The 21,562-nt window shown below is 43.1% G+C and overlaps 3 protein-coding genes across 12 annotated transcripts; all 3 read left to right on the plus strand.

The window, feature by feature from the left end:
• Positions 1-284: 284 nt before the first annotated feature.
• lenep (lens epithelial protein) lies at positions 285-821 on the plus strand. The gene has a single exon (XM_034611528.1). The coding sequence runs from the start codon at positions 440-442 to the stop codon at positions 638-640; it is 201 nt and encodes a 66-aa protein (XP_034467419.1). The 5' UTR covers positions 285-439; the 3' UTR covers positions 641-821.
• A 1,033-nt stretch (positions 822-1,854) lies between these two features.
• pbxip1b (pre-B-cell leukemia homeobox interacting protein 1b) lies at positions 1,855-11,161 on the plus strand. 10 transcript variants are annotated; one of them, XR_004616519.1, is made up of 13 exons: positions 1,855-1,992; positions 3,684-3,760; positions 4,100-4,175; positions 4,467-4,540; positions 5,021-5,429; positions 5,597-5,671; positions 6,393-6,641; positions 6,810-6,833; positions 7,426-7,478; positions 7,797-7,910; positions 8,055-8,289; positions 8,459-10,090; positions 10,127-11,161. XR_004616519.1 is itself a non-coding variant. In XM_034611320.1 (12 exons), the coding sequence occupies exons 2-12, from the start codon at positions 3,710-3,712 to the stop codon at positions 9,982-9,984; spliced, it is 2,886 nt and encodes a 961-aa protein (XP_034467211.1). In that variant the 5' UTR covers positions 1,855-1,992; positions 3,684-3,709; the 3' UTR covers positions 9,985-11,161. The 10 variants fall into 10 exon arrangements, 9 of the variants coding, with proteins under 9 accessions (XP_034467211.1, XP_034467214.1, XP_034467219.1 ...); XM_034611320.1 differs by having other exon boundaries at positions 8,459-11,161; XM_034611323.1 differs by having other exon boundaries at positions 8,462-11,161.
• A 4,752-nt stretch (positions 11,162-15,913) lies between these two features.
• Positions 15,914-21,356, plus strand: si:ch211-105c13.3 (uncharacterized protein LOC325758 homolog). The gene is made up of 3 exons (XM_034610986.1): positions 15,914-16,067; positions 20,632-20,753; positions 20,861-21,356. The coding sequence occupies exons 2-3, from the start codon at positions 20,634-20,636 to the stop codon at positions 21,014-21,016; spliced, it is 276 nt and encodes a 91-aa protein (XP_034466877.1). The 5' UTR covers positions 15,914-16,067; positions 20,632-20,633; the 3' UTR covers positions 21,017-21,356.
• Positions 21,357-21,562: the final 206 nt, after the last annotated feature.

Raw genomic sequence — 21,562 nt, forward strand, 5'->3', positions numbered from 1 at the left:
CGTTCTGTCCTGAAACAAAAGAGTGGGATGTAGTGCAGGGGTGTTACTGGAGCTGCTGGAACCCTCCTGTTTGTGGACAGATGAAGCTGTAACAGAAGGGGGCTGATTCAGGGATTGTTAGAGCTCGGAGAGTCTGTGGGGTGGTGGGGGGGGGGCACTTTACAAAAGAGTGTGGGGGGGGGGGGGGCAGTGCACAGAAAAGGTAAACAAGGCCTTCAATCAATCAGCGGATGTTTGAAAGCAGAGGAGCGTCTAGAAAAAGCAGGATGTGAGTGGAGGCTGCCTGCAGTTCATATAGGAGGTTATAAGTAGAGGAGCTGACCTTAGCTGTCGCACGAGCCTGGTCCAGTCCCATCTGTCAGACCTCTCCTATTTTTTACTCATCGACCGCCCTCCTTCTTGCCTCCTGCCTTATCGCTCCCCTTTCCTCTGCGGAGCCATGCATCCACAGCGTCCTCTTCCGCAAGCCATGCCCTCCTCCTCCTCCTCCCTGGGACAGCACCTGCGGGACATGGCCATGGGTCTGGGACGGGGCAAGAACTTCCTGGGAGGAAACTTTGCCTTCAGTTTCATCCAGTCGGTGAAGGAGTGCCTCTATTTCCTTCTCTGCTGCTGGTGCATCAAAGAGATCCTGGACTGACAGACTGCGAGAGAGTAGATCAAGTGGTGATACATAGATTTTTCCCTGTGTCTCCATTGTCTCCATTGGCTCCTGTCGTGCAATTTCAACCATCTTTTATTTCATCAGAAACGGAGTGTTTGATCAGCAAAGCATTGGCAAGTATGAATTTTGTCTCATATGAAGATGGTGGAATAAAATCTCTGATATATACCAGGGGTTAATAATCAAAACCGGCCTGTACAAACCTCCTATAATCAATGAAATGAATGAAACGTATTGATTGCTATGAAACATGGTAAAGTGGTAATTGGTTTTCTCGACTCAATTTAATTTGAGGCACGAACAAAGAACAACTTTTTTCACCCCAATCTTTTTGTATCTACTTTTGCTGCTGGCTAGTTGGTATTATCTGGTAAGTATATAGATACTGGTTATATATAAGGTACATCAAGCGATGGTTCATTGGTAAGAAATAATCATTTATAATTTTTTGATGATGCCTTTTGACCTCAGTCTTCCTCATAATGTTCAACCCAAAGTTACGCCCTTGAATATAAATGATGTGATCACCTACTAAAAAAAGAGGCTCTCAGTTTTATTGATGAATAGTTTGACTAAATCATAAAAATGGTCCAATGCGCTTACGCACAGATCTATTTTGTTATTTCTGTTTTTCAGGGTCTAGAAACAATGCTCCTGTTGTTTTCAGATGCTACAAATGTTCACTCTGGGGTTGGTTATAGTTTCTTGAAGTTTCCTGAATGATCTTAGATCTGGACGACCGGCTGACACCGCTGAAGTTCAGTGTACAAGACAAACTGCTGTGGACGTGAATAAAGGAACGAATAAATAGAAAAAAAATATATTGTCTGCATTTTTGTTCATTTTGTTCTGAATTATTTAATTTAAATAACAGTTTAGGTGCACTCTTTTTATTGAGACTCTCTGACTGTTTAATTTGACAAAGTTTGCAAAGCTGCATTTCTTTTAGGGTTAAAATGAATGATTTATGTGTTTAAAACAACAGTGGATGGATTTTACAAGCTGTTAAACATGTAAAAGGAGGATCTATGTATCTGTATGAACCTGGACACGTGTGGAGCAGCAGTGTGAACCTCTCAAAGTGTCTCTTAGAAAACGTATTGACCTGAAGTCATCACCTGCATGTGTCAATCAACCTGGAAGCCTTCCCTGGTGACGCCGCGTCGCGATTGGACGAGCCGCCATGCAAGGGGGCGGGACCGGAGCGGGCGCCGCCTGCGATTGGACGAGAAGGCGAGAGTCCAGGAGGAAAGTTCCCCAAGTTGGATGAGAAGAGACAGACGCGTGTTTGAGTTTCTGCGTCGGACTGAAGAAAGCGACGCTCCAAGGTGAGAACCACTCATTTTAATGCTATTTACCTCCAACAGGAAGTGTTTCACGCGTGTCGTGTTGTTTTTATTTTTCCTTCCGTTGCGCAGTTTAACCCACTTTCTGATTTCCTGGTGGCTCGACTGACTTGTAACGTGGGAAAAGTTTTGCATTTAATGGCGAATGTCAACAATTCTTTCTTTTACTCGACACTTGAGGTTATTTGCCTCATTAGCTGCGGCCTCCACCGTCGAGTTAAAGACGCCATTTTTCTGAGTTTAATGTAAGACGTGGTGTTTTTCTTTCTCTGTGACATTTCCTGTCCCAGTTTGATAACCTGTGTGTTTTGGTGGTGATGCTGTGTGTGTGTTGGGGGGGGGTGTGTGAGTCTGTGTGTGTGTGAGTCTGTGTGTGAGTCTGTGTGTGTGTGTGTGTGTGAGCTGCTGTGAACATGGTGCCTCCTCCTCTGCTCTGTCTTATTCTCTTGACCTTTTTTGGTGTTTTTATCCCCTACTCACTCCAAGATGATAAGAGGAGGCCTGCAGCTGTTTCCCGACTGCTTTTGTGCATGAAAAAACTGTATAAACAAGTAAAAAAAATTTAAATTGCAAAAGGAAAAGAACAAATATTTAACAGAATCATTGTGTTAATATTCCAAATGGTTGTTTGATCAGTGCCCTAAAGCCACAGCCACTCATAAAGATCAGATAGTAGTTTAAAAAACACAGGCAGTGACACTTATTTCCCTCTGTTAGCAGCCATCTCTTTTAAAACTGTCATTAGATCACACTGCTGCCCCTGTTGTGTCTTCCATTGCCATCTCCTGCTCGCTCCCTCTTAATGTCTCTGCTCAATCTCTCTCCAGCTATATTTAGTCGGTATCTATTTAAACCTATATGCTCCACAATGCTCCCTGGGCCTCGGGCTGGATTCAGTAGACCTCTCTCGGGAGCCACTTGATTAGGAGACCTAAATTGCAGAGCGAGGAGAGAATTGAATCTGGGGAGTGATGTGTGTCATTATCCACCACAACGTAGGCTGAAGTGGTTTTGTTCTTTTCTGCGTTCACAGAAGAAAGACAGACTACACGTAGTTAATATCTCTTGTTATGTTATCCTCTGCCGTTGTTTAACTACACTACTGCAGTTGCAGACAAGAGAAAAATCTTGTAATTTTGTGATTCATATGCATTGTACAAATATACAGTTTGGTTCTTTTGCACACATCTATTCAACAGGCCACTAGCTTGGACATGGACTGCCCTTTCTGCTGCCTGTATCTCTAGTATGGTGCCGGCCTTAGTTACCCATGTCTCCGCTTAAACATTTCCCAGCTAGTCAAAAGCCAGGGTGATCGAAAGGCACACAACACAGCCAAACTACTAATGAAGAGCTGAATGCTTCTAGCGGATCGGGACTTCCTGCACACAAACACACACTCCTGTACATACACAGAGCAATCTGTTAACACCATGTTACATTAGTCCTTTATTTCCAGAGTGGGTGAGGCCTCGCAGCAAAGCATATATTCAAATCCTGTACATGTGTAAACAAAGGAGGTACATGTCTTAAAGCTGCAGGACTGACACTGTGACAATTCTCTGAACAATCTGCTCACTTGAGGTAGTTTGACCTTGTCATCAGCATTGACCTAAAGGTTATGAAGGCAGTTAATCATATAATCGGTTCTGTTCGTTCTTCTTGTGTTGCAGGAGACAGGAAAAGCCTCCAGGGGGTCATGTCTGGCAGCAACAGTGCGAACCACAGCTGGACCGTCCTCACTCCTGAGGTATCACCACACTGTAAAGAGCGTAGGAATACATAGAGTCATTGTGCATGAACTCAATGACCGAAAAAAAAAAAAAAACCTTGTCCCAAATGATTTCTTTTGGGTCACCTGAATGTGAAGTAGGTTTCTATGATAAGACTCTGCCTCTCCTTCCTTTTTTAAAAAAAAAAAAAAAAAACTGATTTAACTATTCATGAGTTACACACACATGTTTACTGCCTTGCGCAGTGGCACATTGGCACTAGCTGTTGTGCTTATCACTACTGCAGTTCATAAAAATCACTTTTTTTTGGTCTGTTGGGTCATTTGACAGCCAATTGTTTGTCTGTTTTCTTCTAGGAGACTGTCGCTGAAACCCTGAAGCCTCTGGCAGAGGAAACAGAGAATCATGAAGAAAGTCTTGCATCTGCAGCAGGTGCTCTTCACAATAAATCTGAGGTTTACTGAGGGGTTACTAAGGGATGTCTTCCATACTAACTTATTATAAAGTTTAGCTTTTATTCATTTTCTTACTTTCCTTAACTCTTTACATTCTCAAAATTTCATATAAAACCTAGTAAAATGAAAGTGAAGTGAAAAATAATGCGCCTCATCACCACTGCTCATCACTCTGCATGTACATGCTGTTGTCTGAAGTCAGAATTGCTCCATTGCAAATGTTTCTTTTAAATGTTTCCCTTCTTTCCTCCTGTGTCTGCGTGTCAAGAGCCAGAATCTGGAGCAAATCAGGCTGCAAGGGGTGAAGCATCCACAGAGGGCTCCCCTGTGGAGGAACACCTGGTATGACAAGAATACACATCATTTTTTTATCATGTATAATTTTTTAATTATGAGTTGTGTCCTTGAGTCAGAAGGAATTGCGTCTGGAAAGTCACAGGAAAAGTCGTTGAATTTGATGTTAAAGAAGTTCTGGGAATCCTGTATGAGGAGGGAGCAGTTAGCCATGAGTCTGTATGGTACCCAGCTATTGGTACAGGTCATAGTTATCTATCGCTTCGAATGTGCGTCTGGTTTTCAATAACACAAAAAAGGCACATGTCACGGTTCTGCTCATTGACCTCCTCTGGTCGCCAGGATCATATTAAGTCGATACAGTTGTATCAATCTTCTACCTTTTCATAACTGTATTTCCCCAAATGTTGAACATTTGTTTTTGAATCTGTTGCTTTCCTACAGTTAAAACCAAAAATGCTTAAATATCAGGTGCCCTAACCTCTGAGTGGCAGTGTTATGAATTAAGGAATTTGAATGACCTAACAGGTATCAGAAGAAAGAACAGTGGAGCTAATTGGAGACACAAGCACAGAGCAACACACCTCCGTGCCGCCTGCCCTCAGCGATGCCGCTGTTCCAGCTTCTTTGGAAGACTCCGGCAGCTCTGTTCCAGGCAGCGATGCCCCCAACCACTCTCGGGACCCACCCGAGGGCCCAGCACCGTCCAGCCCTGACCCTGATTCTTTCTGTGACTCCTACACCCACATAACCCCCTCCCCTGATGAGGCCCCAGCCTCACTGCTGACAACAGAGACTCTTGGAGGGGGCGAGTTTACACGAGAAGAAGAGAGGCTCGCAGAGGAAGGAATGGTGCATCACATCAATGGTGAAGAGTTACAACAGGAAGATGAGTCAGACCTGTCTCCAAGAAAGAGTGACTTAGGGAAACAGGCAGGTATGAACAGCAACTCAGACGCCATTATTACATTATTATTTCAATGACCTCATCAAGTTTTTTATTGTGTCTATATTGTTATATGGCAAAGCTTATCACCTGGTATGCCTGTATCCTTTCCTCTCTTCTTTGGAGACTGAGCCATATGTACTTATTTATGTTTGAAGTGTACTTGGTGGACCAGCTGGTTATGGACTTGTTCAGTATCTGGGCCAAGAGGTTGTCTGGAGAGGCTGTGGTCGGTATGAGGAAGGGAGCATGATGTGACAGAGTAACTCTGCATGTGCTCAGCAGCGAGGCTTCATGACACCCTGCAGAAGTAAATTGGCTTCAGAGGGACCGGGACCTCCTAAAAGTTTTTTGCAGTGTGGTGCTTTTGGTCTGTAGCTCTTTTCTACAGCATTAAAATTCTTCTTTTCCTCTGCTGTGCATTCTTTCATCTGCTCTTTGTTTACCAACTCGAGTTTAGTGTCAATGAGTTCTTTGCAGTGTTTTTTATAGTCGCAGTGCTCTTTAACAGCAGTGTGGGATGCAAATAATTTGGAAAGCTAAAACACTGTTTCGAGGTGCCAGGAATTTCAAAATGTAGCAGTTGAATCACTTGTTTATGCAGTTAAATGGAAACTAAGGAATGGCATTTGGGCAAATTAACTTGTGTGTTCCGGACGCACAGCAGAGCTACAAAAGAAGCAAGTCTTGCGTCCCATGAGATCTCGTACTGCAGAATCAGACCAGTTACAGCACCATACCTGCTTTAATCTATCTATTATCAACTCTGTTCGAGCAAGCGCAAAGTTGTACCCTTTAATGTGCAACAGTTTTGCTTTAAAATAATCAATACATCAGTGGATGCCTACAAAGTAAATGATCTGCTGTTTTCACATTTACTTTGTAAATTGCCAAAATGTACTTGTAGAAATGTAAAATCAGCTTTTTTATTCAGATTTTCCATTTCTGCTCCAGACTCCCCCGTGGATTCAGAGGTGGGTGAGGAGAGGACTGAGAGGACGGAAGAGGAGGTAAAGCCAGAGGTGAGGAAGAGGCGAAGGTCTCTCTTAGCGGCTCTGGACCGGATCGGTAGGACAGAGGAGGAAGAGGAAAGAGAGGAAGAGTTTCAGGTGCCGCAGCGAGACGACGACAGCGGATTCTCTGTGAACAAGTGCATCCTTTGTGCCGTCATTCTGTTAGGCCTCGGCACTATCTTTTTCTCTGGTAGGCATCACAGTTTGACCTGTTGCTAAGGAATGCATCCAGTCCTAATTCATAAATGTCATTTTAGATGGATTTCAAGATGTTTAAGTAAAGTTAGAAAGAGGAAAGTGGGGCTGGAATTGGAATAGATAACGGTCATGTTGCAATTGAGATGTGTTGTATCTGCAGGTCTCTTCATGGACTTGGATGAGGGTAGGTTGTTTGGTTGTGTATGCATGAGGGAATAAATGAGTGCTTTCTTGCCAAGCTTGTGTTTGTATGTGTGGATGTGCATGCAGTTAAAACAGTTTTGCATCTGACACCCATATTTGAAGCACTGCATGATTTTAATGATCTGAACAAGAGGGAAAGAACAGATTTTGCACTTGAGACATATTTGCTGTTGAGAATGAAAACCTCGTACCACATCACCACAGTGTAAACCATTAGCTTAAGCTTGACCTTCATGCCTTTCCAAGTAAATTTTTAGGTTTATCCTTGGCATGAAAACATTCGAAGTACATACAGGATGAGGTAAACATTGAAATTGAAAAAGAGCTAAATTGAAGATACAAGGTTTTCAACCAGCAATGAACATATTGTCCTTAACCTTTCATTTTAATTGTGATGAAATTATGCAGTATTAATGTATATGCCTTCCCTCAAATGAGGAACACCCGTCTCATTATCTTGATTTTTGTTTGAGTGGATGCCACATTTTTCAATAAGCAATGAAGCATGTGCTTGTGTTCTTTGTCACTGTATTTTTGCATATTGAAATAAAGCTTTACATAATGGTTTCCAGAGAGTGACTATGGGACAAGGGAGCTGAAAGACTCAGAAGCTCCAGGAAAACAGGTCAGTGTGACGTCAACTTTTCATTTCTTTCTCCCTCTGTTCATTCTTGTCTTACTTTGATACATTATACATGCCATGTTGTAGACGAGAAGTACCATGGCAAGAATTTTTAGTTAGAAATGCTCAGTAGGAGTCCACCCACAACGCTGGCAGAATTACTGCTATTTTCTACCTCCTGTGCCTCTCTGGACTTGTTTTCCCCATTTCATCAACATGTACTGTTCTCTCACTTCTCGACTAATCCGTTAGACTGTAATGATGTTGAGAAGTCCTCTAAAGCCCTGACACTGTTGTACTGTGTGTGCAATTTGTTGACAGGAGTGGCTTAATCCAGAGGTTCCTCCACCTCCAGTAGATGCTGACAGCACAGAGCTGCTAAATAAGTTGGCTGAAGAGAACCAGCAGATTTCTTTGCTACAAGCCCAATTTCAGGTGTGACTCCTTTCTTTCACTTAATTTCCCCCCAGTGTGTTTGTGCGTGTACATGCACATACTGTATATACATGATTATATGACAGTGCATATAAACATGTCTCTGAGTCACAGTTTCACAGGTTTGTCTTTTTCCTTAAACAGGCACAGAAAGAAGAGCTAAATGTGGCCGAGGGACAGGCAGCAGAGGGAGCAACGGCGCCTCTGCAGTGGGAGGAGGAGGAGAAGGAAAACAGTAGGTTGAAGACAGAGATGGCATCTCTCCCTGTTCTTCAGAAAGAGAATGAGAGGATGAAGAGAGAGCTGGAGTCTGTCCTGGCGCTACAGAAAGAACTAGAAACACTGAGATCGACTGGGACTGAATTAAAACGCTCCCCAGGTACAAAGGGATGGAGGTAGGGAGGGGACGAGGTGCAGAGTAGATGTAGAAGATGATAGTTAGTAGAAAGTTAGGTGATATCGGGGACTTTTCATTCTTTTATTATCTTTCTGTTTTCTCACTTGACTGTTCACCTCGAAGCTGTAACGACCATTTGTGTTTCCCTCAGCAGCCACTGAAGCCGCTCAAGTACCTGTGCAGTCCACAACATCGCCCTCCAGTGGTCAGCCCCAGGACAGCAGGCAGGAAACAACTAAAGAGAGAGAGGACAGGAAACCATTGAAGGACCAGAAAGAGAAGAAGACGGATTGGAAGAAGGAGAAATATGACACTGGTGAAAAGAAGGAGTGGAAAGAGAGAGAGAAATTTGAATTGAAGGAAGGAGAGAAAAAAGAGCACAAAGATGGAGGTAAAACGGAAGGGAAAAAGGGAAAACACGAACAAGGAAAGTCTGACAAGGTGAAAGATAAGGAAGGTAAACAGGAGAGGCACAGCGATGTAACGAAACAATACAAGGAGAAGAATAAGAAGAAAGAAAAGGTGAGCCGAGCTGATGAAGGAAAGTCATGGAAGGCTAGCGAAGGGAATAAGGAATGGATAGAGAAGAGTGAGAGAAAAGATCGTAAGGAAGGGAAAGACTGGAAAAAGGCGAAGCATGAGAAGGTGAATGAGGGTAAGCAAGAGAAGAAGGATTGGAAGAGGGGAAAGGACCAGGGAGAGAAGCACAAGGGGAGGGAAGAATGGAATGGAGAGAAGCAGTGGAAGAAAGTGAAAAATGACTTCAAGGAAAATGGCAAAGACAAATGGGAGATGAAGGATTGGAAAGAGAAAGGTGAGAAGAAAGAGTTGAAGAAAGATGGTGAGTGGAGGGCTAAAAATGGCAAAGAAGGGAAAAGAAAAGATGAAAGGAAACAGTGGGAAGAAAGTGAAAATCATAGCAGAAATCATGGTAAGGACAGGAAAATGAAGGATGAAAAGAAACAGTGGAAAGAGAATGAGTGGAAGGGTAAAGATGATAAGGAATGGAAGAAGAAGGATGAGAAGAAACAGCGGGAAAAGGAGGGAGAATGGAAGAGAGGGCAGAAAGAGAAAGATCACAATTATGACGGGAAGAAAGTCAAATCGAGCTCTCACAAAAAGAAAGATGAACACCATCGTGACGAGCATGTGTGGGGAGAGGGGAAGGCCGCTCACACACACCGCAGCCCCCCCCTCGAACAACCTGAGTACTGGGTCCAGCAGAGAGACCGGCTCCAGCACAAAACCAAACCACCACAGAACTGCAACTCATTGGAGACCTGCGCTCAGAGTGAGGGGCTGCTTCCTGTCCCCCTCCCTGAGTTTGAAGCCATCCTCCAAACTTACCTAGCCAAGGCGGAGGAGGCGGGAGTGGATGCTTCCAAAATAGAGGAGCTCAGAAAGCTGGCTCCGGAGTTCTTCAAGGACGGAGTCTTTGCTCATGACCAGATGAGCTTTCAAGATTTTGTGGAGGACGTGGGGGATATTCTGGAAGATATGGTGGAAGATATGGTGGAAGGGGATGAGAACGGGTATGAGACGGACAGCGAAATCGAGGAAGAAATGGAGGAGTTCGAAAGAGACGTGATGAAAAAGTTTTCAGTGCTGGCAGCTGCAGAAAAAGTGGAGGGAATCCAAGGGGAGAAACGGAAGGAGAACGGACGAGGACGTGGCTGAAATGGGGGGGAGAATTGATGGATCTGTCAAAAGCAGCAAAGAGGAGCAGTGACGGATGAGGTTATTCAAAGGGAACATTTGTTTTTGGACCACAAAAGCTTATAAAGGATGCATTAATCATCCTGTCCTTTTTTTTTTTCTGAGGATCTTATATTACCACCTCTGCGTGTTGTTTCGGTGGCTTTTCAACTTGCAGTTTAATTTCACTGTTTTTGGGAAAGCTTTTTATTTCACCTGCACACATGCACACAGCAGAAGTGAAATGGCTAACTTATAGATCATAAGATTTTTTGGGACGGGCGTAAGAGAGAGTTGAAGAGGCTGAAACCCCCACATCTAGTTTCTTAGTTTTATCACTGACTGACCACCAATGTTATTGTCTTCCTTCTCTGAATCCGGTTAGATTGAGCTGCTTTGACTCTCCTCTCTGGAATATAACCACTGAACAGTCTTAGTCACACATTACACCTCTTCCTCTGCAAACAGCTCCGTGCACTGTTCATGTCTTCACTACAGTTCCTACAGTACGTCATCTTTATGTTGTCATTTCTTAAGCCTCTCTCCTGACAGATTTAAAGAATGAAGTTTTGTTATATAGAGTGGAGTGAGTGTGAACTGCTGAAATGGTTTGATGAATATTTTACGTGAAATTAGAGAGAATCTGCTTTGATTTTGGCTTTGAATGTCTTGTACATATTGCTTTAAACGTCTTAAAACTATGCAGATAGAGTTAACTTATTTTATAGAAACAGGCATGATATAGGTGAAATAAAACAATTGTCAGGCACTTAAAATATTGACATGTTGAGCGTGTATGTTTCTTTTCAGGTACGGAACTTGGGTTGTGCACTAATATGTTCTTAATTATTGTTTTATTTTGAATGTAACATTTGTTCTTGATTAGGTTGTCAAGGCTCTTAAATCATGGGAAATAGATTTCGGGAAATATCACTCAGACAATAGTGTTCAAACAGATTTATAAAAAAACAACTAACTTATGAAGTGTTGTAGATTCAAGGCCCTACAGCCGAACAGAGATTATTTACAATGCAGAACCACAGATTGTGTTGGCTTTTTGGCAGCATAAGACAACTTTGTATGTTGGAATGTCCATATTTGCCCATATTATTGTTATAAGAGCAGAATAATAAATTTGGTGCATCCATTTGATGAAAAAGTTTTTCTCCTCTTTTTACTCAGTCTATGAAAGTAGTTTTACCTGCAAACATCTACGTATTTTATTAGATGTTGATCACAGGTATTAAATACACTTGGAATTTGGTCGAGTTGGATTCACAAGTTGTGATAATTCTGCGATGTTGGAAAGAAGGTGAGACTTTTTATTTCATTTAATATCAACAATAACTGTGATATTAACTGGTGAAAGTCCATAATAGGTTGTTGCTTGTTTGTTGACAGATCAACACAACGCAGTCTCCTGTCTCCCTGTCCTGACCGTGGATCATGGAGTAATCTACCTCTGTCACACGGATGTCTTTGTGTCTTCTGCATCTCGATACACGCAGCAACAAGTTGGCTGATGTTAGCAGAAGAGAGGAAAGACACAGAGAGAAGGTAAGGTTGACTTTAGTTTAAGACTAATGACCTTTTTACAAGATTTTACCTTTACATTTTTTATCAAGTACAGATATCCATTCTTTATTATAATATTGTAAAACTGCTGTACCTTTCTGTCCATATCCTGCTTCCTCTGTGTAAAAATAAAGTTTCATGCTGAGTTATGTTCCCTAACGTACACCTTTCTCTCTCTGTAATGACTAAACCAGCCAGTGAAGCCTGTTAAGCTTCGCTTAGGCCCTGTAGCACTGCTGTATGACTTTGAAGACCTGTAAGTTTCCCCAGTATTTTAACTTGCTGAACAAAACTTTAAAAGCAATAGTGTATCCGCTCTCAGGAATTTAACTTCTCTGTCGCGATGATGGATTTCTCTCAGCTGGATTCCAGAGAGGAGAGAGGTCTGTGTGCAGGGCTCTTCTTTGCATGCATTTCCAGTCCTGACCTCCATTGGAGCTAATAGACATATATAGCTGACCTGAGAGCGGAGCCTGCACCTGACGGGACCCCACAGAGGAGCCCTGCAGATAGACCAGTCAGACAGATCTGTTCAGATCTGAGGTAAGAAAAGGTGATGCGAGGGGTGTTTGTCACATTGAGTCAACCTGGTGGTTGTATTAAACCGCTAGATTATACAACGTAGGCTGTATAAAAGGTAAAAAGACAGCTGGTGAACCAAACACAAATACTCATGTAGGCTAAAGGTGTGTCGCCTCACTGTTTTATTTTTTTTTATCAGTTACTGAAAACCTATGAGGTGACTCCACAGTAGAAAACAAGCACCTGCTTTTTATCTTTTTTATAATTAAGCCAGACAGTGTGTACAAACAAAGGTGTATTGGCCACCGGGTTTAGGACTAAGTCCAGTTGGCCTTCAGGTTTTTACAAGCCCTGTCAGTCCCTCCACTATAGCCATCTTTCTGTGCTTCTCTTTCAGATTGCTCATGACGACTGTGGCACTTACAACCAAATGAATGTGTTAACATTCTTGACTAATGCAACAGTGGCACACAGCAATCAACATGTAATTGACCCCCACCAACCTGACACCCCCCTCCACACACACACACACACACACACACACACTTCCACCCGCCCTCCTTCAGTCAGAGGATTTCTATTAGTTGGATGAGTGGGTACAGCAGGCAATCAACAAAAATAGACAAACAAGTCCTTGGACACAAATACACCTCCAGCTGAGCATCCATCATAAGACCAACTAGCTGCATTACCCCATGGACAACGCTGATGCTCATATACAGCTATGATTACTGAGTCCTCTCTGTGAGCCATTTATTTTGTCTTAGCAGCTGCACTTCCTCAATGATGGTCAAGGGAATGGAAACAGAAATATAGACTGCTGTGTCAGCATTCTGTGTGTGTGTGTGTGTGTGTGTGTGTGTGTGTGTGTGTGTGTGTGTGTGTGTGTGAGACGTAGAGCTGAGACATGAAAACAATGCGTGGATATATCTGGATGATAAAGCCGTTTTGCTTGTTAGCAAGAACTGTCTCCCTAATATGCCAGTTGTGCACATTCTGTCAGAGGTTTGACTTAAATATTTTCACTTTCTGAGGTGAAACCCAAGTGTCTCATTCTCAGAAGTTTTTGCAACAAAAACAGGATAATTATACCTGATTTACTGCATTTCCTCAGCTCTACGGCACAGCCTCCCCCACAGTTTCACGCTCGTACACCGATGTGGAAAAATGTCTGTGCATCAGCGTTAATTGAGCAAAACATTAAACTGTTTGTGCACAGAATATTTTGATGCCTTTAAACTGTCCTAATTTAAACCTAACTTACCCACTCAATTCAATTTTAATCGTCTAGCAAAGCACTCTCAAGGTACATTAGAGAGTAAGCTCATTCTTATAATATTATAGAAAGAAACCAAACAGTTCCCATAATGAGCAGCGAATGGACAGGAAAAAAAATAATTCTCCTGTTAAAGGGACTCTGAGTTAGTCTGGGCTCCGTAATCCATAACTTCTCCTGGAAACTATAGTTACACACTAAAGTTACACTCGCGTTTATGGAAAAAGCTCAGTGTTGTTCGAGAATCACATCAAAGTTGAATGGGTTCTCTCTTGACCCATGTTCAATCCTTTCACCAGGTTTCGTGGAGATGTTTTCTGTAGTTTTTGCGTAATCCTGCCTACAAACAAACCAATGGACAGGGGTGAAAACATAACCTGCTTAGTGGAGGTAATAATGATCCAACCTGCAGGTACTGTCTCTGTAACCAAAGCCTGATCTACTGTCGCTTATTCTGCTGTGCCACAGAGCTGTTGTCAGGACACTATTAAAAACCCATTAATAAGATGAAATCTTTGCATCTGGTGGCATTTTTCATTCATTACCATGAACAATGAGTTGAACACACATAAACTGACTTCCTGCCATAAACACAAAAATGTACTATTTATGCCTTTTTAGTAAAGTTTGCTCAGATCTAGAGTTTCCTCCTTTTTTTGTGAATCTCTTGGTCTTTGTTTAGTTTGTATCGTGACCTGTTCTTAAGTAAGAGCAAATGCATTTACTGAGAGCCAGTGACAGGCCTGGGACATCAGACTATATTTAGAGATGGACAATGCCTAGTTGTTTTTGTCTTTTCATGGGATTTTCTTTGGTCTATAACTTTAAATCCATCACCTCATTGCTTTATTTGTACATGTTGGTGAGGAACTACTCTGCTATATTTGTTTGAAAGACAATAACCAGGAAGATATTCTTAGATTTCTCTCTTGTTGCTAAAACTGCTTTGGGGTGGATTCATGTTGCAGTGGGCATCATCTGGATAGCACATTGGCTCTTATTGCTTTGACCATGTAATTAAATGTTAGTCATCATTGGTCTGAGTTAACTAGAAAAGAACATGTGGGAGTATTTGAACACAAACAGTTTAATCTCCAAAGGAAGAGTTCCCACCCTTTTGCAACTCCTAAAGCTTCTTCTGTCTTGTTTTGGTTTTGTTTTCTTTAACCAGAACACAAGAAAAGAAAGTAACCGTTACTGAGGCCTAAAAAGAAAGAAAAAAAGAAAAAGAAAAGCCTCTTCCCAGTGTGGAAAATTCCATGTTTCAACTTGCATGAAAAGCTGAAATAAACAGTGACCACTAGATGGCGACAGAGACGAGGATCAGCACAGATGCCAGACCACCTCTGCTGATGTTGCATGAATTTGTTGACTGGTGTGTCATGCCAGTGGCGCCAGCGTGCCTCTGCCTCATCTCAACACACGCATGATGAGTAATATCACAGCTCTGCATCGTCCACTGTGACCGTCAGGGTTGTTTTACAGCTCGATACACGTTTCTTCCTGTTTTTCCTGCAGAATGCTGGCGACGCCGCTGTTGTTGACCAACGTCTGAGCTCATTGGACAAGAGAAATGATGGAGAGCTCAACTTCCTGGAGTTCTGGCAGCTGATTGGGGCATCTTGCAAGGAAGCATGGAGGGTTTTCGGCCAATTGTGTGTCCCCAGATGCTCTTTTACGGTTTTTGTCACTGACTTGCCTGTTTGCCACACAGCTTGCAAAAAAACAGGGAAATCAGCCAAAGGGAAAACACCCTAAAGTCATTTCCAGCTCCATAACGCTGTGCTTTTATCAGTGGGCTGCTTTTTCTTTTTCACCCTGTTCCCTCAGCAGCTGCTGCCAAACTGGCACTCACTCTGTCACTGAATACTATTAAACGATTTCAGCAGTTTGAAAACTGTTGGCTATCACACACACACACACACACACACACACTGATGCATTCCCAGCTGCTTGTGCTTACAGGTCTGCGAGGGTGTTGTAGAGTGGGAATTGCATTTTCTGAGAGCTGACAATGTGTGTATAAGCATTATGTGTTCTTGGCTGGAACATGTCTGTATTTGTCATCTCTCTCCAGGACACAAACCCAGTTGTACTGGCACAGCTGGATTTAAGGCTGGAAAATAAACTCTAAATGAAATGCAAAAAAATAAAAAAAGTTCCTCCTGCCTCCCATGTCTTCATTTGTGAATTTGTTCATTATGGATTCCTTTCTGGTGAACATTGTTTTCCCTGACTTTGCACAAGTGAGTGAAGTTTCAGGGTGTGGCTTTTGAATACATCTGTCTTTTGAGAGAGCGCTGAACACCAACACTCAGACATGTTGAAAGTATGTGTCAGTAGGGGAAAATAAAGTAGACTTGAATGTGTTCGTATAAAACAGACAGGAGCAAAACACTGTAAAGATTAAAACCACACTGTGTTTTTATCGTGGAGCTTTGTGAGGGAAAATGCTGCTGAAAAGCGCTGTTGTTGCTCAAGCTGCTCCTCTTTCCACATTCCTTCTCTCTCAGGCACACGCCCTATGACAATGAAAAAAAAAGAGAGAGAGAGAGAGAGAGAGAGAGCTGGTTGGAGTGAGAAGTTAAATCACGGAAAAGATATGTGTTAATCCAGCCCAGGACTGAAGAGGAGGATCACTAAGAGAGAAGGAGAACACACACTCACTCGTCTTTTGTTCCCTGACATAACGGTGAGTCTGCTTTATTTCCATTTCCCCCTCATCCCTCTCTTTCTGTGGTGCCTGTGTATCTGCACTTCATCTGTAATGTTCTCATAGTGAGTCCAAACTTCTTCAAAGTGACATGTTTAGCTCATTTCCTCCACCGTGTCATCAATGTTGTATCGTTAGGGAGCGTCTCTCTCTATTGCCACTGCCCAGCTTGGTGGACACAGGGATCGGGTTCCTCTTGGTAATCTAACGCCAATCCCTGTAAACTTCCAGAGAAACCGGAGGCTCGAGTAACGTTGACTTATTTATTTGTTGTGTGTCACTCCTGCCTCTGGCCGCTCTACAAATTGTTAGGATTAGTTGGGGCTACATGCAAATGTAGGACGCGGAAAATCCCCCAAGTCCCCCTGACATCTCTGGTTTTACGCACGGCGCGGACTGGCTCTGGTCACTGGCCTGTGCGCACCGCCGGGGCCGGGGCCGGGCCGTTACCACCCCGGGAATGGCCGGGCCGGGCCGGGGCGGGCCGTTACCACCCCGGGAATCAGTCACCATATGGCGGGCTGCTGTGGCTTAGTCACCGCGGTCTTATTTAGGATTATCAGTGTGAGTGATTCACGTTAAAATGAGACAGGAGTGGCTTCAGCCTGGTGCGGCTCATGACGCGCGGGGGGAAGCAGCCACCTGGGCACAGACAGGTAACAGGACGGAAGTGAGTCAGTCCCACCTGATGCAAAAAGCACGAGTGGATCTGATTAAGGATCGATACTCGTCCGTATGAGGACCCGTGGTGGTCTGTGGTCGTTAGGAGTGAGGGGTCAGCCCCTGCTCCAACGTTTTCTGGCACCTTGCCCCAGGTCTGTGGGAGGTGACCTCACCTGACATACTGGTAAACTGGTTTGTACGATCCCACTCATCTGCATGTGTTCTTGGGCAAGACACTGAACAACTGAATTGTACGTTGGCCAACTGAGCTCAACGCACTGCAAATGGAAAACAAGGCAAATTAAGAAAACGACTTCATCAATTTGAGCTTCTGCAAAAAGTCACAACAAAAGCAAACTCAGAAACGCGTTGCCAATAGAAATGTTTCCAGGGGAATCCAAAAAAAGTATGAACCTGGCTGTAGTTCAGTGCTTTGTGACTTTATTAAAGTCTGCGACTCATCAGTGGCGATGGAACTGCTCCTAGAAAAAAGTGCTAAATAAATACAAACCATTTACCGTTTATAATATCCATGACTTCATTGAATATGTCTGGGAGATGTGCAAACAGGATTAGGTGAATTTCAAGCAGAGTGCAGAACCTCTGGCTCACAATTAAAACACCAATGACAGACAATATTGCTCATATTCATTAATATTAATTTAAGTGTTTAACCAGATAAGTCCTATTTGGATTGGAAATGTATTTTACAAGCCAGAGAAAATGATAGAAAATAACACCAACTGATAAAACTAATAATAATATTAAATAACTCCCCCCAAGGTCCAACAGTCTCCTTATGACACCACATCAAAATTAACTACATCCGTTTTATTTGCATTTGCACCAACTTGCACACACTCATAAATATCCGTTCTCTAAACATGCTGGATTTCCCCCCCATTCAATTCTGTCAATTATTCCTCGCAAAAGTCTCATGGGTTCTTCTTTGGGTCAAGCCTCTCCCCTCTTTTTGTGTAATCCTGCTAACGAACTAACAAACGCAAACAAACTTGGTGGCGGTACTTGTATATAGTATATAGAAAGATCAATGACATTATAAATTAAAATCTTCTTGAAAGAACCAGAATGCATCCATGCATGCACCCTTGATTAGCTACTGTTTATCCTGTCAGGGTTGTGGGAGGAGCTGGAGCCCATAGAAACTGAATCCTTCAGCAATTTCCCCTAATTTGATATTGCTCAACGTTTTCACCATATTACCATGAAATGTTTGAATAACCAAATTCCAAACCAGTTAGAGCAGCAGTTTCCAGTCAGGATCATAATAACATCCAGGCCTCTCTGTGTAGCTTTTAAAAATGTAGGTTTAAAAAAAAAAAAATTCGTCTTGGTTGTCTTGTGACTATGAGTAATATTTGTTTGAATACATCTCGAGGCAAAAAGACAGGAAGCCACAAAGTGAGCATGTGTTTGGTGCAAAACTTTTTAAATGCAACACATGCACATAAAAACGATGTAGCAGGCTGAACACAAGCTTTCACCACACTTCAGTCATTACGATGACAATCACCACTCTATCTGAGTGCTGTGAGGCTGCAGGAGAACTTCATCGCTGTGAGGCCGCCTCCTGCTCTTATCATGCAAACACAACTATACATGCTTCATTCTGCCCCATGTGTAATTCTGAGGCCTCCAGTTCTGACGAAAGGCGTCTTGGTTTCATGTTGATCTCATTACACAAGAGACTCTCATGGATGGTGCAGGCCTGTCAGACATTTTGATGTATGGCCTGTACAGATACACACACACACACACACACACACACACACACACACTGGTCTGCCTGCTCCTTTGCTGCTGTTTGTCTTGTCGAGGGTGTTTGGAAGGTGCTGGGGCAATTATAGTAACCTATTAAATAATGATGAACAGCATGCTGATGACAGATGCTCACTTCAATGTAGTGTGTGAGTCTGTGTGAGTCTGTGTGTGTCTGTGTGTGCGTGCGTGCGTGCTGGCATGGCAGGGAGACATGAAACCGAATCCAGGGTTTGGGTGCCTGCTCTCACTCACCCAGTAATTAGGTTAATGCAACAGAAGTCCTAATTTGTGTTGGCCTTTTTAGATATGTACGTGTGTGTTAGTGTGTGTGTGTTCCTGTCTGTCTGTTTGTATGTGTGTTGCATAGTGTGAGCATTGAGGCGTGACATCTGTGTCAGATGGAAGATTTACCAGCTTCTACAGTTACCCCCAGCGACATCACCTCAGGCCCCCATCACCATCATCATTAGCCGTCCTGTGGATGCATTGTGGTAGTTCCCAAGACACACAGGAAATCCGGCAGCAAGGTCTCGCCCCACGCTGATACTCATTTCAAGTATCTGCAGCGTTAGTCGCTGACAATGAAATATCACAAACTAGTTGTGCTGGGTTCTCTGATCTGTTCCCAGATCTGTTTTTTATTTTCGAGCATCTGCAATTAGTTTTAATTTGTTGCAGAAGAATGTCACAGTCAATACAACGTGACATGGAGAAAGCATTTGTGCCTCGCTTTATGACTCAATATATCATATATTCCTCAGCAGATATTAGTCATGGTCTAACATTAACAATGGCCGGCATGTACGACATCAGGACATTGAAACAGAAGCAGCTAAATGGAATCCAGCCATTATCAATTTCATTATTTACACATTTTTTCTGTGACACGTCAAAAAGTTCCCTGTGAAGGTCTATCAAAGTTAATCAACAGCACGTATACCGACGTTTAGTCACTTCTCCGGTGTGTATGACAAACTGATAAGGAGCATGGAATCGGGATGTGGCCATTTGACACCCGATGAAAGCATAGATGTTGTTCCTGTGCATCCAGCGTGTCCAGCAGTGAGTGATATGAATCAAAACTCCAATCTGCCTCGAGTCAGTTCAGGCGAGGACATTGCTTCAGGCTCAAAGCTTCTCTCAGTCACAGCAGCGTTGGATATTTGTGCTCAGACTAGTTTAACCCAACAGATCTCAGCTGACGGGGCCCACGTCATGTTTTTCTGCTCACACACAGCACAGTGTGTAGTGTGTTCCTACAGTGTGAGGGGAGGTGTGCTGCAGCAGACGGACAGCAGGCAGCAACTTGAGCCCGCGGCCTCCCGCTGGCTTGTGGGGATTAGATGTCCACCGTCAGAGATCACAGCTCCCATTGTGTTTACCTCAGAGACTCCCCTCCTCTTCATCCTCCCAGTGCTCCCTCTCTCTTGCTCTGTTTACCTCGGAGAGCCTCCAGACCCCTCCCCCTCTGCTCCTCTTCCTCTAATCCTGACATCACCTGTGTGTCTCACCTTTCTGACATGTTTGTGTTCAGAGGACCGATCCAAACATATCCAGTTCAAAAACACTTTCATCGTGTGGTCTCACTAACAACAAAGAATGACATGTTTTATCCACATTGCTCACCGTTTGTGGGTTAAATAATAACTCTGATTATTTTACTTTTTAATTGCTATATTAACTGTTATTATAACAATATTCTTTAAACGTAATCATTCAATTTCCTCATTCAATATTAATCCATACATGAATGTGTTAATCTTACTAGCACTCAGTATTAATATTTTACATAATATGATGATTGCATATAATAAATTGTGAATAATCCCTAATCTTAATCATTTAGCTGTGCACAAGCATTCCAAAGTAATTATGCACATCTCTCTGTTCTGCAGTGCAAACAAATGATGCACCAAATAACTGAAACAAGCTGTTTATCCACCCGGAGCCGAATGTAAATACACTTCATCAGGACTGCTGTTGTTAAAAAAAAAGGATTGTAAATAGGAACCTAACGGCGCGATGTCTGAGCGTCTGAGATACGAACATATCTCAATTCTCCTGTCCCCTTAATGTCCTTGCCTCTCACTCTCTGTAGATATGGAGTCTGCAATTAAGACGTTGGTGACCACTTTCATCAGTTCTTCCAAGGGTAAGGACAACCTAGACGGCAAATCCTTCCAGAAGATGGTGAGTTCACAGCTCGGCTCCATCATGGAGGTAAGGACCTACGTAGTTTTTTTTCTTGCACACTTTTTGAAGAAAATTATCCAAGAATGTATTTTCCTACGCAATAATTCCTGTTCGTGTGTGTCTGTTTTGTTCAGGACACAGGCAGCCACTCTGCCGTCAAGGAGATGCAGCGGGGCCTGGACGCAAACAACGATGGGAAGGTCAGCTTCCAGGAGTACCTCACGCTGATTGGCTACGTGGCCAACAGCCTCAGTCAGAGCAAGAGTGGATCCCCCACGGATGCATCGTAGACGCTTGTGAAGCCGCTGCGCTTGATGGATTTGCCAATGATCCGCCTTTTGCTCTCTCTTTTCTGCACCTTTTTAAGTATCTTTTCTCCATTTGAATGTTACAGCAACCATCCAGTGTACTTGTTCACAGTCCGCAATCATCTTAACCCACCTAAATCTAACAGTTGTGTAACGCTCTGACCTTGAATGTCTGTCCAAGTTTATTTCTTCAGTCACATCATACTGGTCTCCTCTGTCAAGGACACATTGAAGGACTCTGAGCTGGGCGTGTATTTTTCATGCCATTTACACAAAGGATACCGACCATATTTCCCAAAATAAAAGCTTTATAATAAAACCACGTTGTGTGTACGTTTTCATTAGCATTTCATCAATGAGCAACCTATTCCTGTTCGCTGTTGTCTTCCATTGTAATGCCGCAGGGAAACCAAACACAAACGCTGTGTGCGTGCAGTGGTTTTCCTGACATGGCTTGACAATGACCCACCGGCACCGCTGATACCTGATGATACCTGCTGCTTCCGTAGCTGCCAGCAACACTTGCTA

The sequence above is a fragment of the Hippoglossus hippoglossus genome, chromosome 16 (assembly GCF_009819705.1).
Source record: "Hippoglossus hippoglossus isolate fHipHip1 chromosome 16, fHipHip1.pri, whole genome shotgun sequence".
Classification (NCBI taxonomy): domain Eukaryota; kingdom Metazoa; phylum Chordata; class Actinopteri; order Pleuronectiformes; family Pleuronectidae; genus Hippoglossus; species Hippoglossus hippoglossus.